The 12,624-nt window shown below is 38.9% G+C and overlaps 2 protein-coding genes across 3 annotated transcripts in view; one reads left to right on the plus strand and one right to left on the minus strand.

Moving 5' to 3' along the window:
• Nucleotides 1-1,204: 1,204 nt before the first annotated feature.
• LOC103510807 (aminoacyl tRNA synthase complex-interacting multifunctional protein 2) lies at nucleotides 1,205-7,157 on the plus strand. 2 transcript variants are annotated; one of them, XM_008475504.3, is made up of 7 exons: nucleotides 1,206-1,554; nucleotides 2,232-2,489; nucleotides 2,956-3,172; nucleotides 4,183-4,292; nucleotides 4,511-4,622; nucleotides 5,469-5,612; nucleotides 6,472-7,157. In XM_008475504.3, exons 1-7 carry the CDS (start codon nucleotides 1,402-1,404, stop codon nucleotides 6,501-6,503), a joined length of 1,026 nt encoding a protein of 341 aa, XP_008473726.1. In that variant the 5' UTR covers nucleotides 1,206-1,401; the 3' UTR covers nucleotides 6,504-7,157. The 2 variants fall into 2 exon arrangements, with proteins under 2 accessions (XP_017300233.1, XP_008473726.1); XM_017444744.2 differs by lacking the exon at nucleotides 4,183-4,292 and having other exon boundaries at nucleotides 1,205-1,554; nucleotides 4,401-4,622; nucleotides 6,472-6,591.
• A 3,308-nt stretch (nucleotides 7,158-10,465) lies between these two features.
• LOC103510811 (protein sidekick-like) overlaps nucleotides 10,466-12,624 on the minus strand; it is a gene marked incomplete at its 5' end in the record, with an annotated part of 36,670 nt that continues 34,511 nt past the window's right edge. Inside the window, 4 exon segments of the mRNA XM_026824770.1 lie at nucleotides 10,466-10,781; nucleotides 11,621-11,677; nucleotides 11,680-11,768; nucleotides 12,363-12,550. Of these exon segments, the coding sequence (XP_026680571.1) occupies nucleotides 10,687-10,781; nucleotides 11,621-11,677; nucleotides 11,680-11,768; nucleotides 12,363-12,550 (429 nt within the window).

A 12,624-nucleotide genomic window follows, 5' to 3' on the forward strand; every position in this document is an offset into this window, starting at 1 on the left:
GTCTTGTGGAAGGCACTTTTTTTTGGTGGGCCGGTCGGCCTTACAGTTCTAAATTCATCCATAACCTCGACCATTTTTTTTTTTTCAAGACCTTTGATAGAGGGAACCGGGAAATGTAACAGCTCCAGTGGCGTAGCGTCCATGTAGGGCGTGTATGGCGGCCATACACTCAAAATTTACTCAAATACCCTTAAATATTGACTTTAAATATGTATGAAGAAGCATGTGCATGACTTATGTAGTAATGTGCATGGTGATGGAAATTAGTGCCCTACACGCCTTACACTTGACTTTAGACCACGCTACGCCACTGAACAGCTCTAAGCTCTAATTCCGAAAGCGAAGAAAGAAGGATACGAGAAAGCCAGCCTTAGAACGAACTTCATCGGTTTAAGATAAAATCTGCCCCGGGCGGAAATCGAACCCGCGATATCTAGGCTTCGACCAAAATCATCATACCGCTTCCCGCTTAAAATTTTCACTAAGAAAATTGGGCTGCACATTTCAAAGGCATTGGCTTGATCCACTCTGTTCTATACTCATTGAACTAATACAGCAGTGACACATCACTGCGCAAGTGAAAAAGAAGTGAAAATCACGAAAAAATGTACAAATGGAATGAAAATGAGAAAAAATTGCTTTGGAACATAAGATTAAGGTCTTAAAACTCATAAAAGATAAATTACATGTAGATTTCTCATTTTAAAAGCAATAAATACGATTTAATTTATCTCTCCATCGCACTGGATTATTTTTTTGAATCATTTTAGGTTGGTACCACTTTTAAAAAATTCCCCCACTCCAGAGTTGCCAGATGTTTTATTTTTATACAGGGTGCCTGAGGTCTCCACTCTCCACACAAGAACACGATGACACTTCCTTTCTCAAAATTTCGCAGCTTCGATGCACTTTAGACTCCTTTCTTTTTTTATAGGTAGTTATTATAACTTGTGTGTGTGTGTGAGTTTTTTTTTTGAGGAAATTAAAATATAAAGCGGTAAATTTGGCATGTTAAATATCCCCTGATGTTTATCTAATCTGAACAGCGGCAAGTTGATTAAGGGCCAATGAAGGCCTTGAATTAAATGATTTTCTTATCAACTCGATCAACCGTTTGCTGATCTGATTCAAATTTCATTGGACGATGGAAGGACAACATGACTTACATGACGATGACGAAGGGAAAAGGGAGGCGAGTAAGCCGAGTTGCCAGATTGCCTTTATCAAACTTCCCATCTGGCAACGCCGCTTTTGTTTTCACATCCGATTTTTTGAGGTTATGCGATTTGCATGTGTGTGAAATTTGAAAATTCCATTTGTGGAAATTTTTATCTTTGACTTCTTTTTGACCATTTTAAGAAATTTATTGACCCGTTCTTTCTGAATTAAAACAATTAAACGATGACTTTGAATGGTCCTTCAAAAATTTACCACTTGAAGCCCGTGTTCCATCTACCAGATCAGTTGGAACCGAAAACTTCCATGTACAAAATGAAAAACTTGCATCAGGAGCCCGTCTCTTCAATGAAAGTCTCTCAGGATAAGCCGTCAGAGGTAATTCCATTTAAATACCTTGAAAATAAAAAAAAACTTACCTGAGGTTTACTCGTAGATGGGTTTTTACAAGCGTACATTGTTCAAAGGCTTGGAAAATTCACTTTACTTTTGAGAACCTTGACAATGTTGCCCTCACTTTCTCATGGTTATCACGGTACTGATTAGAATAATAATTTCACCCTGGAGTCCTTGAGGTAGCTCTCTCTAACCATACCAAAAATAATTAAGTTGTGACATGTGTTTGATAAAATATTTCCAAAACAAGAAAAGTGATAAGTAAATCTTGTATTCTTGTTTATCACTTGGTCGATGATAATCACTTGTCTTGTGAATATAGGAAGGTAGATAACCTTTTGTTTTATTTATTAAAAAAAAGTACTGTTATCAAACTATCAAATGTAATTTAAGTGTTTTTTCTGAAATTCCAATCTATTGTGATTTACTTACTGAATAAGTAAGCAAGCAAGTATTTTAATTATTATAATAAATTCTGTATGCATCTTGTAAAATCTGTATGCATTTTATTGTAATATTCCAAACACAGCTACAGGAAGAAAATTTTCAAGTTCAAACTGCTGATAAGTTGCTTTTTTCAGGATCTCTGAATTTTGTATAGTGAAAAATACAAATAATGTTATTTTTTCAATATGTATTTATTTCTTCCCTTATTTCAGACCAATAGTCATGAAAGCAAAATTATCTCTGAAGTGCTAAAAAGACAGGAAGAATTGATCAAACATCTTCAAAATATTCAAACCAAAGTGACAGATCTAAAGTTAGAGCTTACCAATGCATCTTCAAGTTCAAAACCAAGTGCTGCAAAAAGTGAAAAACCCACGGGAAGTGCTCAAGCCAAACCACCAAAAAAACAAGTGTTGAAATCTCAAAACAACAATATTAGTTCTCCAAGTGAGCCACAAATTAACACACAGGTAAGCTGTAGCACAACAATGTTTGTAATTTGGTTACTTATATCACAAGAGAAAAAAATTGGACTGATTGCAACCTACTGGTAAAAAAAAAGCCAGCATAGTTAGTTTTGAAGGTAGTGTTCAGTTCCCACTCAAGGTAAATTTTATACTTACCATATAATGTTTGTTTTTGGAAACAGCTTTCTTTCTTATATCCTATCCTCCTCTCTTTAATCCCAGGATAATGGAGGAGTTGCAAATGGGTAAAAATTATAAATAAATGGTCGATTCCTATGTAAAAAGTTGGGAAAAATCCAAATCTGAGGTAATAAATGGATGGGTGACTTGTACACTATATTGGGAATAAAGGGAGAACGGGCTCTAGTCTTGATTTTAAATCATTACCTTTGAAACACCACCCATGTAAGCGCAACTGATCTATTATAAATTTTACATACTTACCTACTGCTATTTTTCTCCGTTTCAGAACATTGTGGTTAAAGACCTCGTGCTCAATCTCTCACCTCATAGACCTGCTTATTCTCTACTCACACTGCAACACATCTGGCCGAACCAATTTAGTTCTAACTACACGACTCATGTGCATTCTAGTGTTGATCATGCCCCCAAAGCTTTCAGTCTGCTCTCATCTAACAAAGGAAACCAAGAAAACGCTCCATTCAACATGAGGCTTATTTGGAAAGGTAAAGAGGAAATTAGGACCGACTCATTTAGTACATTTAAGATAAGAATAATGGACTCTTGAGTGAAATGTAACCTCTAGGTAAGGTCAATGCTGGAGGCATTCTCTACCATCTCACCCATAGAGCTGTATTATTATACAGTCCATCTCTCAAATAAAAGAGGATAAAATTTGATGCCTCAGCTGGATTCAAACCCCTGTCCTCCTGTTTACAAGGTGAGCATTTTGACCACTACACTACCAATGCAGGTTTCTAATAATAAAATTATTAAAAATTAAACTCCTAAAATGTCAAAATACTTATGACCTTCATGATAGAGGAGTCAGTAACTTTGTGAAGTTCCATAACCATAGATGTAAAAGAAATAACTTATACTCTTCACTGGGTTGGTAGGGTATTTTTATTATAGAAAAACAGACATGTTTCGCCCACCCTGGGCATCATCAGTGTATAAACAGGGTATTATAATAAAGGGGCCCCAGTCGACCAAATTTTAGATAGTGTAAACGACCCTCTTTGATTTTCTCTCTTTGGATATTATACCGGTAGGGTGGGAAAATTCAAATAATTCAAAATTCTAAATTTAAATAAATTCTTAACTTTGAACTTTATTTTTGTGCAATGTCTTTAAAAGTTTATTTGGACATTTTTTTTTATTATAATACCCCTGTTTATACACTGATGATGCCCAGTGGGAGATCGGCAAAAGTTTATATGGACATTTTTCTTTATTATAATATCCCTGTTTATACACTGATGATGCCCAGTGGGCGAAACATGTCTGTTTTTCTATAATAAAAATACCCTACCAACCCAGGTGAAGAGTATAAGTTATTTCTTTTACATCTATACTTATGACCTTGCTTAGGATGTAGCAGTAAAGAGACTTTTCCATCCCATTCCAATGGGATAAACAAAGTTCTATTCTATTGTGCCAATAAGCAATCATCATTGTGACATCAGTTTGAACATAAAATAATAAAGTTAAATTTATTTCTCTCGTCTACCAGATGTTCCAGACACCGAGGTCATCTCGTCTCCCATCAAACAAACCCCGCTCCTTGGTGAAGTATCCATGCTGCGTCTATTTCAACGTATGCTCTGTGGTAACCAGTTGAACATTGATAAACAAAGTTCTATTCTATTGTGCCAATAAGCAATCATCATTGTGACATCAGTTTGAACATAAAGTAATAAAGTTAAATTTTTTATTTCTCTCTTCTACCAGATGTTCCAGACACCGAGGTCATCTCATCTCCCATCAAACAAACCCCGCTCCTTGGTGAAGTATCCATGCTGCGTCTATTTCAACGTATGCTCTGTGGTAACCAGTTGAACATTGAGCAACTCACTGAGATAGACTCGGCTTTGGACACGTGTGTTCAGCTCCTGTACACTACGCAGAAACACACAGCACTGAGTTTGGTCAAGAAACTGAGCGAACTTCTAGGTGAGACAGTTTGTTAATTTGGTTGTTTTCTTTTTTACTTTCCTTAGGTATCCTATACCCTATAGGAAGGAAAGTAATGTAATCGGGTCAAATTTTCGATAATCAGTTTTTAGTGTCAAAACACGTTTTGACGTCCCTAGAGCCTAAATCCAAAGTTTCAGCCATTGGTCCATGTGTGTGTCTGTCTGTCAACACAATATCTCGAGAATGGTAAGTTTACCATTCGGTATCTGTGATCTATTTTTCACCTAAATCCTTTCTTACATGCTTTTCCTAGGTCTACCTTTCTCTCCGTGTACTTCTCATCTCTCAACTTCATTTTCTACATAGTTCTTTTCTTTTAGGATAAACAATGTTCTCTCCGTGTACTTCTCATCTCTCAACTTCATTTTCTACATAGTTCTTTTCTTTTAGGATAAACAATGGGAGAACGGTAAGTTTACCATTCGGTATCTGTGATCTATTTTTCACCTAAATCCTTTCTTACATACTTTTCCTAGGTCTACCTCTCTCTCCGTGTACTTCTCATCTCTCAACTTCATTTTCTACATAGTTCTTTTCTTTTAGGATAAACAATGTAACTGTAAGTAATCAAGAAGGGATGAAGATTATGTGGGAAAGAGAGTGAGTCGAATGGACGTTGAAGGACGCAGAGCAAGAGGAAGACCAAACAAAAGATGGGAACACTGTATAAATAAAGATTTGAGTGAGAAGGGTAATGAAGTTCAGAACCGAGGTTCCTGGAAATTGTTGACTAAAAATGCCGACCCCACTTGAGTGGGAAAAGGTAAAGAAGAAGAATGTAGCTGTAAGTAATTGATCTATTTCTCTGTTAATTTATTTCAGGATCCAATGAGTGGATGTTAGCGTCTAGTGGAATGAGTATTGTGGATGCTGCTGCCTGGTCCGCCATTTTGAATTCCAGTGTACAGCTCAATCAACTAAGCCCCAATCTGTCCAAGTGGTGTCAGAAAATCAACTCCCTAGTCGGTAAGTGGAGACACCTGGTGGTTGGGGGGAAGAGCTTTTAGCCAACACCTGGGAGAAGCCTAAGACGCGTTTCGTTCTTATTTGAACTCATCAGTTAGACATAGCTCTCAGGTGCTGGCCAAGAATTCGGAAGTGTTATATACTTCAGAGATGGAAATTGTGGAGAAACGAGAACCTGCGTTTTCTATGTAAGATTTTATTTGTGTTGAGTGTTGTTGTGAGCGCCACAAGCTCTCCTTTGGGACAATCCAGCCAATTGAAACGTTTTCCTCGGGTTTGACAGGGTAGGAGAAAGCCAGCCGTTCCGAGAACGAACATTACCTGTTTAGGATAAAATTCGTCCCGGGCAAGGATCGAACCCGCGGCCTAGCGCTTACAAGGCAGACATGCTACAAACTAAGCTAACTAGGATAGCTCAAAAAATTTCATCCTCCATTTGATGATGAGAAGCTACTCATAATAATAGTAGTGACTTATTGCTAGGATAAAACGGAGTGTTTATTCCCACTCGAGTCTTCTTATTCCTCGCCTTTTCCCGTGTACAGACGGGGTCGGCGTTTTTCGTCAGCCTCTCAATCAGCCCTAGCTAGGGTGATTGCTTTGGGCTGACACTTGGTTTGGCTACAAGTTTTACGAGTGGATGCCCTTCGCACTCAACCTTTGCTATATCTTTAGCAAGGAAAATTTCAGTCTGGTCTATTCCCTGTTTAAGTTCCCCCAGCCAGACGAAGCTGGTCTACTCCCTGTTTAAAGTCCCCCAGCCAGACTATGGGATGGGTCCTCACACATTACCTGTTCTTGTACTGCTCTTGATTTATTTACTTCCTATTACCAACATGTACTTTCTTTTTTATTTCAGGCCTAACAAATGAGATGATTGCAAAGAAATGATAAACTGATAGGAACCTGATGAATCTACGACAGGTACCGCATCCCTGAGGAACGCTAGGTCAAAAATCTAGTAATAATAGCAAGACCCGTCGCACACTCGAATCTCGTTCCTGGCTCGGGATTCGAACCCATCACCTCTAGTTTGAGAGTGAGTGTTCTTGACCACTTGGCCACAAAGGTGGACAGGAATAGAGGAGGAGAACTATCGATAGTCGGCGCCATCGATAGTTTTCAAAAAACTATCGATAGTTTTCGATAGTTTTTTTTATTACACATTTTCCTTGTTTCTAAAGGTCTTATCCGTAGGAACCTACCTAGCTTAATACCACATCGATTTATTATGTTCATGGCACAATATTGTCCAGCTGAGTGCCCCAGTGCGAAAGGCGAAACACTCATCATTTGGGACATCAAAGCCATTTTTGAAGGTAACGCGTTTGCCTTGTAAATGTGCTTGGTCGCGGGTTTGGTATCTGCCCGGGGTGAACTTTATTCGAAACACTCAAGGTTCTTTGTCGGCTGGCTTTCTCCTACCTTGTCCTCCTTCTTTCGATTTCGGGACGATAAGACCTTCGTTAATAGAGTTGCCTCTATCAAACCTTTTTTTTTATCTTGGAAAAAAAACTTCCCCTTTTTTGGTTGATCTGTTTGCAAGCCTCTCTTTTCTTTTTAGGCTAATTTCGCTTTTTAGTCCGTCCTTCCTTTATTATTACAATAGTAATAAAAAGGTATAAGGGACGGACTATTGTATTCGCTTCGGTGTCTGTCACTCGCTCGGTCGGTCTGTCTGTCCCCATAGAAGGACTTATCCAAACCTGGTCGACCTATATATCAAATTAAAGGTCTTTTTACCAGGAAAACGAAAATGGTGGTGCAAATTTTGTCCAGAAAACCATAAAGCCAAAAAACCAAAAAAACTGGTTTTTGGGGGATTTTTTTCACATTTTCTCACACAAATGAGCTCTGATCTCGAAATTTGTCGCGACGACCTATGAACTCAAAGCGAGAAAGCTTTAGATAACACTTCAGTCGATCATTTAAGGATTTAAGACCGGTTTTAGCGTCACCTATGTTAAGCTACGCCGAGAAAGGCCAATAAATGGATGAGTGACTTAAACATTATATTGGGAATAAAGGGAGAACGGACTCTAGTCTTGATTTTAAATCATAACATGAAAGTAAAATCGAAAAATCAAATCAAGAATAATAATAAACTAAATATTAAACAAATTAGGTAGGTACATAGGTACTGATCGAATAAACTACGGGCTAAATAATTCCCGGAGGGACGGGCCCAGCTTGTTTATTTATTAAATGAATTCTGGAATATTTCTCCATTGTTACACGAGCCTGAATGTTTTACTCACTAGGTTGTTAAGTATTCCCAGTAAGGCATTGGTCCAATGGGTAACTCGCTTGGTTTTGGATTGCAAAAATCCCAGTGTTCGATTCCCACAATCTAAAAAAAAATTGCACTCATATTTGATTGTAGATATTTAACGGGTTAATTCTAGCGTAAGCCTACTCGTGTTGACCCAGCACCTAAATGGGAAAGTATTGTGTCTCTTCTCGTCCAATCTGATGAGGGACATACTACTACGTGTATGGCGCATGCTATGACACAGACCACATGCGGTTCCAATGTAGCAGTTGTTTAATTGCCGACGAATAAATAAATAATGGCGGTGAAACACTCATCTCTTTTTTTTCGGCATGGGAATGCTACGAACAGGACATAAGAGTCCATGTAACAGAAGTCCAGTATAGCAGAAAATTTTCCTAAAGCTAATAGTTGAAAAAAGTAACAAGACCATGGGGATTGGAAATTTAAATTAGATTTCATGTTTTTTTAATTTTATTTTGTATAAATTTTACAAAGTCTCGCAACAATTGAATTTAATTTAGTAAAAATTTCAATAAATCTAAATTGTTCGTTTTCTAAACCTTAAGTATAAATGAGATCGTATACACATTTAATGTAGCTATAATAGAAAATAATACCTACGTATTTATTCAGAGGCAGGACAATGAAAAAGAAAGCTTTTTTTGTAGCCATTTTCCATTGATGTGACATCGAAAGAAGCTACCAATAAAACTAATGAAGTACCTGTCAATATATTATCTACATGAATGTTTACAAAAATAAATTGTAAATTTTGCCAGCATAGGTAGCTTGGAAGGTTAGATCGCGGTTCGATTCCCGCCACAGGGACAACTTTATCCTAACGAGATAAGGTTTGTTCTCGGAACAGGTCGGGTTCTATCTCTTGTCCCTCTATTTTCGATTTCGGGACGATAAGACCTCCGTTGTTACAGGTTCCTTCTATCAAACCTTTTTTTTAAAACTATAATGCATTAAAAAAAAAAAAAAAAAAAAACTATACATCTATACATTACTTACAATTAGGATGGAATACAATGAAATCAGTCTTATTAACAAAAACGCATTATGAGACAAAATATACGTACAAAATAAATACATGGAATTTTTCCTTTTTTTAAATTTAAAATTGCATTTCACTTTCTTATGGTCGGGTCTGCAGTCTCATGTTGATTTTATGCAAACTTCAATTTATTTATGAAGTCTTAATTTATTAGTATTCAGTACAAATCTCTCAATCAAATAAATAATCAACAAATTTAGTGGTATACCCATCCGTAAAAGCCGGAGCTTGTGCCAGCTTAGCTTGGAGAGTAGCGTGTCTGCTTTGTCGCGATTCGATTACCACCCGGAGCAGATTTTATGTTAATTAGATACGCGATGGTTGACTGCGGTTCAGGACGAGCCAATTAAACATGGCTAGAGACTATCACCCCGGTGTATGGCTGATACAAAAAGATCTTTTCTTTATTCTGCTGTCCTACAGCTGAAGCCACTACAATAACATGAGACTATAGACCTGAACAATAGTGATCATAACAAAGTACCAAATACTAATATACAATAATACATAATCCTAATACAAGATATGTAGGTCAGTTACTTGTTACAACTATCTACAATACAGACAGGTCTAAGGCCGGGGGCCACAAAGTAGTTTTAAACTTGGTTTAAACAATCTGATTGGCTGAAACTTTTGGAATTTTTTTGAAATCAACCAATCATAGCTTAACCCGAGGTTAAATTAAACACGCTCACTTGTGGCCCCGGTCATAAAGCTACGTTTTCACTTGGGCTGAAAAAAACCGCCTAACGCGGCACGTTTCCGCTGGGGCGACTTTTGCAGCCTGGCATGTCGCGCGGCAAATGCAGATCAAGTGTAAACGTACCTTTAGAAGAAAAGTAAAAAAAAAAAAAAAAACTTTCAACATGAGTTGGATGGATCAGACCAATAGAAGGAACGAACCTCACAATAGAAATTTAATAAAAAACTTAAAATGTAAAATTGCATTGTCATCACTTTCAACAAGTCAGAGAGGCTTGGTGATAAATAACAAGAAACAAACATAAGTACAATACATGGAGGATTCCACATGAGGAAAATTGTCAAAAATAATAAAGAGAAATTGTCAGAGAAAATAATAAAACATTACGTCTCTTATTATAGGATTGTAATGAAAATTAATAGCTCTTGCCAAGAGAATTTAGGAATTTTGCTAAAAAGGAAAGGGGAAAAAAACTTAAAAGTTAAAATTGCATTGTCTTTTTTTCCAGTTATAAGAAATGTGTCGTTGAAAAAAAAAAAAAAAAATTCAAGGAATGGTACAAAATACTGATTGTGTCTTTAAATAAACGTACGGTATACCACAACACATAATAAAGTCACCACCCAACAAGAGGTGTCCAGCCTAGTTGGCTTGGAGGGTAGTCTGCCTTGTAAGCGCTAGGTCGCGCGTTCGATTCCTGCTCGGGGCGAACTTAATTCTGTCTTTCTTTTCTCTTCGCTTTCGGGACGATAAAACCTTAGAAGTTACAGTTCCCTCTTTGAAGATAGAAGAGGGAAGGAGGACAGGATATAAGAAAGTCAGTCGTTCCGAAAACGAACCTTATCTGTTTGGGATAAAATCCGCCCGGGGCGGGAATCGAACCCGTGGCCTAGCGCTTACAAGGCAGGAGCGCTACCCTCCAAGCTAACTAGGCTGGCTAGCCTCTTTGAGTATTCAATAATCAGAAGCGTAGGGTAGACTGACTGGGGTGTGAGCTATTGTTCAAGTCAGTGACGTAGGGTGGCATGGGGCGGGGTCATACGAATGAGGAAAAGCCAGGGAGGGGGGCGCGTGATCTGGCCATGTTGTTCATGATGATTTGACCCCCGTTGAGACTCACCACGGCACTGCCTGTAAGGAGAAGAAAAGAACAAGAATGGTGAGTAAATGAATGAAAAATATCTTGAGGGGTGTCCACACATAGTCGGTCAGCCGTCGATCGATGTCGACTGACCCGTCCATACTGCCTGCACAAGTCCACAACATCGTTTCTCCTCGTTGATCGACGCGACGGCCGGTCGCCTCTGTGTGGACACAGCTTTAGAAACAAATACTGAGGGGATAAGATAATGGACTAACAAGAGTGAAGAGTTCTTTTTTTTTTTTTTTTTTTTTTTTTTTTTTTTTTTAATGGTTTTAAAAGGGGAATTTTTAATTTCTGTTTTTTCCCCGCAAGGTTTGATATTGATAAAGGGAACTGTAACGAAGGAAGTCTTGTCGTTCCGAGATCGAAGAGAGAACGAAGACAGGATAGGAGAAAGCCCGCCGTTCCGAGAACGAACATTATCCCATCAGGATAAAATCCGCCCCGGGCGGGAATCGAACCCGCCGGCCTAGCGCTTACAAGGCAGACCCACTACCAAACTAGGCTGGCAGAGTGAAGAGTTCTTCACCTGTAGTTCCGGGAACAAACCCTCATCTGGTCAGGATAAAGGTTGCCCCGTGCGGGAATCAAACTCGCGCCGTAGCGCTTACAAGACAGGTAGATCAGGTCTACCTGATAGTGTGTGTGCTCACCAGGTATCAGGTAGACCTGACAGACGTACTTTTCAGTCCGTACCTGTCAGGTACACCTGTCAGTGTTGTGCTCATCAGGTATTAGTTAGACCTGATCAGGTGTACCTGTCAGGTCTAATTGATTCGTGAGTGGCTAGCGTTAGGAGGGGAAAAACACCGAACCCGTTTCTTACCTTCCGGTTCGCTGTCAGTATAGCTGGAATAGTTCCGTTTAGGTTTCTGCCGTTTCATGACTGCCGTAGCGTATCGTTAACGTTGGCGTAATGGTTCACGAATGAATGCGGGTCCGATCGTACACTCTCGTTTCTCACTCTCCGAACCCTGCAATACAGAACCAGTACCCTTGCTATAGAAGACAAGTACACTCGCTAGATAGGGAACCATAAAACTCTTTGAGCGGCGCGTCCGTCGTCAGGGCCGTCAAAATCAGGACCAGATCAACATCGACAAAAACGAAGGATGTTGTCCCGGGACCCTCGACAAAACGAGGAATGAGGTCCCGGACCCCGACAAAAAACGGGATGTTGTCCCGACCCTCGACACAAAACGAGGATTTGCCACCGGACCCTCGGCAAAAACGGGGGATTTGTCCCGGACCTCGACAAAACCGAGGATGTTGTCCCGGGGACCCTCGACAAAAAACGAGATGTTGTCCCCGACCCTCGACAAAAACGAGGATTTTTCGTATTTGCCCGAAACTCTGATTACCTGAAAACCTCTGTGTCTGTGATAAGATCGGGCACATGAGATAAAAACACTTCCAACAAGGATGGGAATTATTTTTAAAACTTCGACAATTTTTGGGGTCAAAAAAATATTCAGTCCGTTTTTCTAGGATGTTTAGGTACACCAAACTGTATTTTTTGGATATTCACACCACTTTTTTTTCTCTCACCTGTGATTCACTAGACTAACTCAGACGGTCTCCGTGAGACCACATCATCTGGATTTTCATCGTAACACTTTAACTCCTCATCACTATGATAAGCCACACAGGCAGGGAAGGGCGCGGTGTTGAACTTGCCGGGGGTAAGATGAGGGGTTATTTCCGCCCACAGATGTTTGGATTTACGTACCCTAGGGTTCCTGCGCAGGAAAATAACCTAGGAGATATAGAAAATTATAAAAACAAGTTTTTTTTTTTTTTTTTTTATAGGTTTTGAAAAAGTGGAATAAC

Source organism: Diaphorina citri, unplaced genomic scaffold (assembly GCF_000475195.1).
Source record: "Diaphorina citri unplaced genomic scaffold, Diaci psyllid genome assembly version 1.1 scaffold646, whole genome shotgun sequence".
NCBI lineage: Eukaryota > Metazoa > Arthropoda > Insecta > Hemiptera > Psyllidae > Diaphorina > Diaphorina citri.

Excerpts from the sequence above, each read along its gene's own strand:
- LOC103510807 (XM_017444744.2), top strand. The coding sequence starts at position 1,402 with ATGACTTTGAATGGTCCTTCAAAAATTTACCACTTGAAGCCCGTGTTC. Across the intron at positions 3,173-4,400 it reads CATGAGGCTTATTTGGAAAG|ATGTTCCAGACACCGAGGTC; the intron begins GTAAAGAGGAAA and ends CTCTTCTACCAG. Across the intron at positions 4,623-5,468 it reads GAAACTGAGCGAACTTCTAG|GATCCAATGAGTGGATGTTA; the intron begins GTGAGACAGTTT and ends AATTTATTTCAG.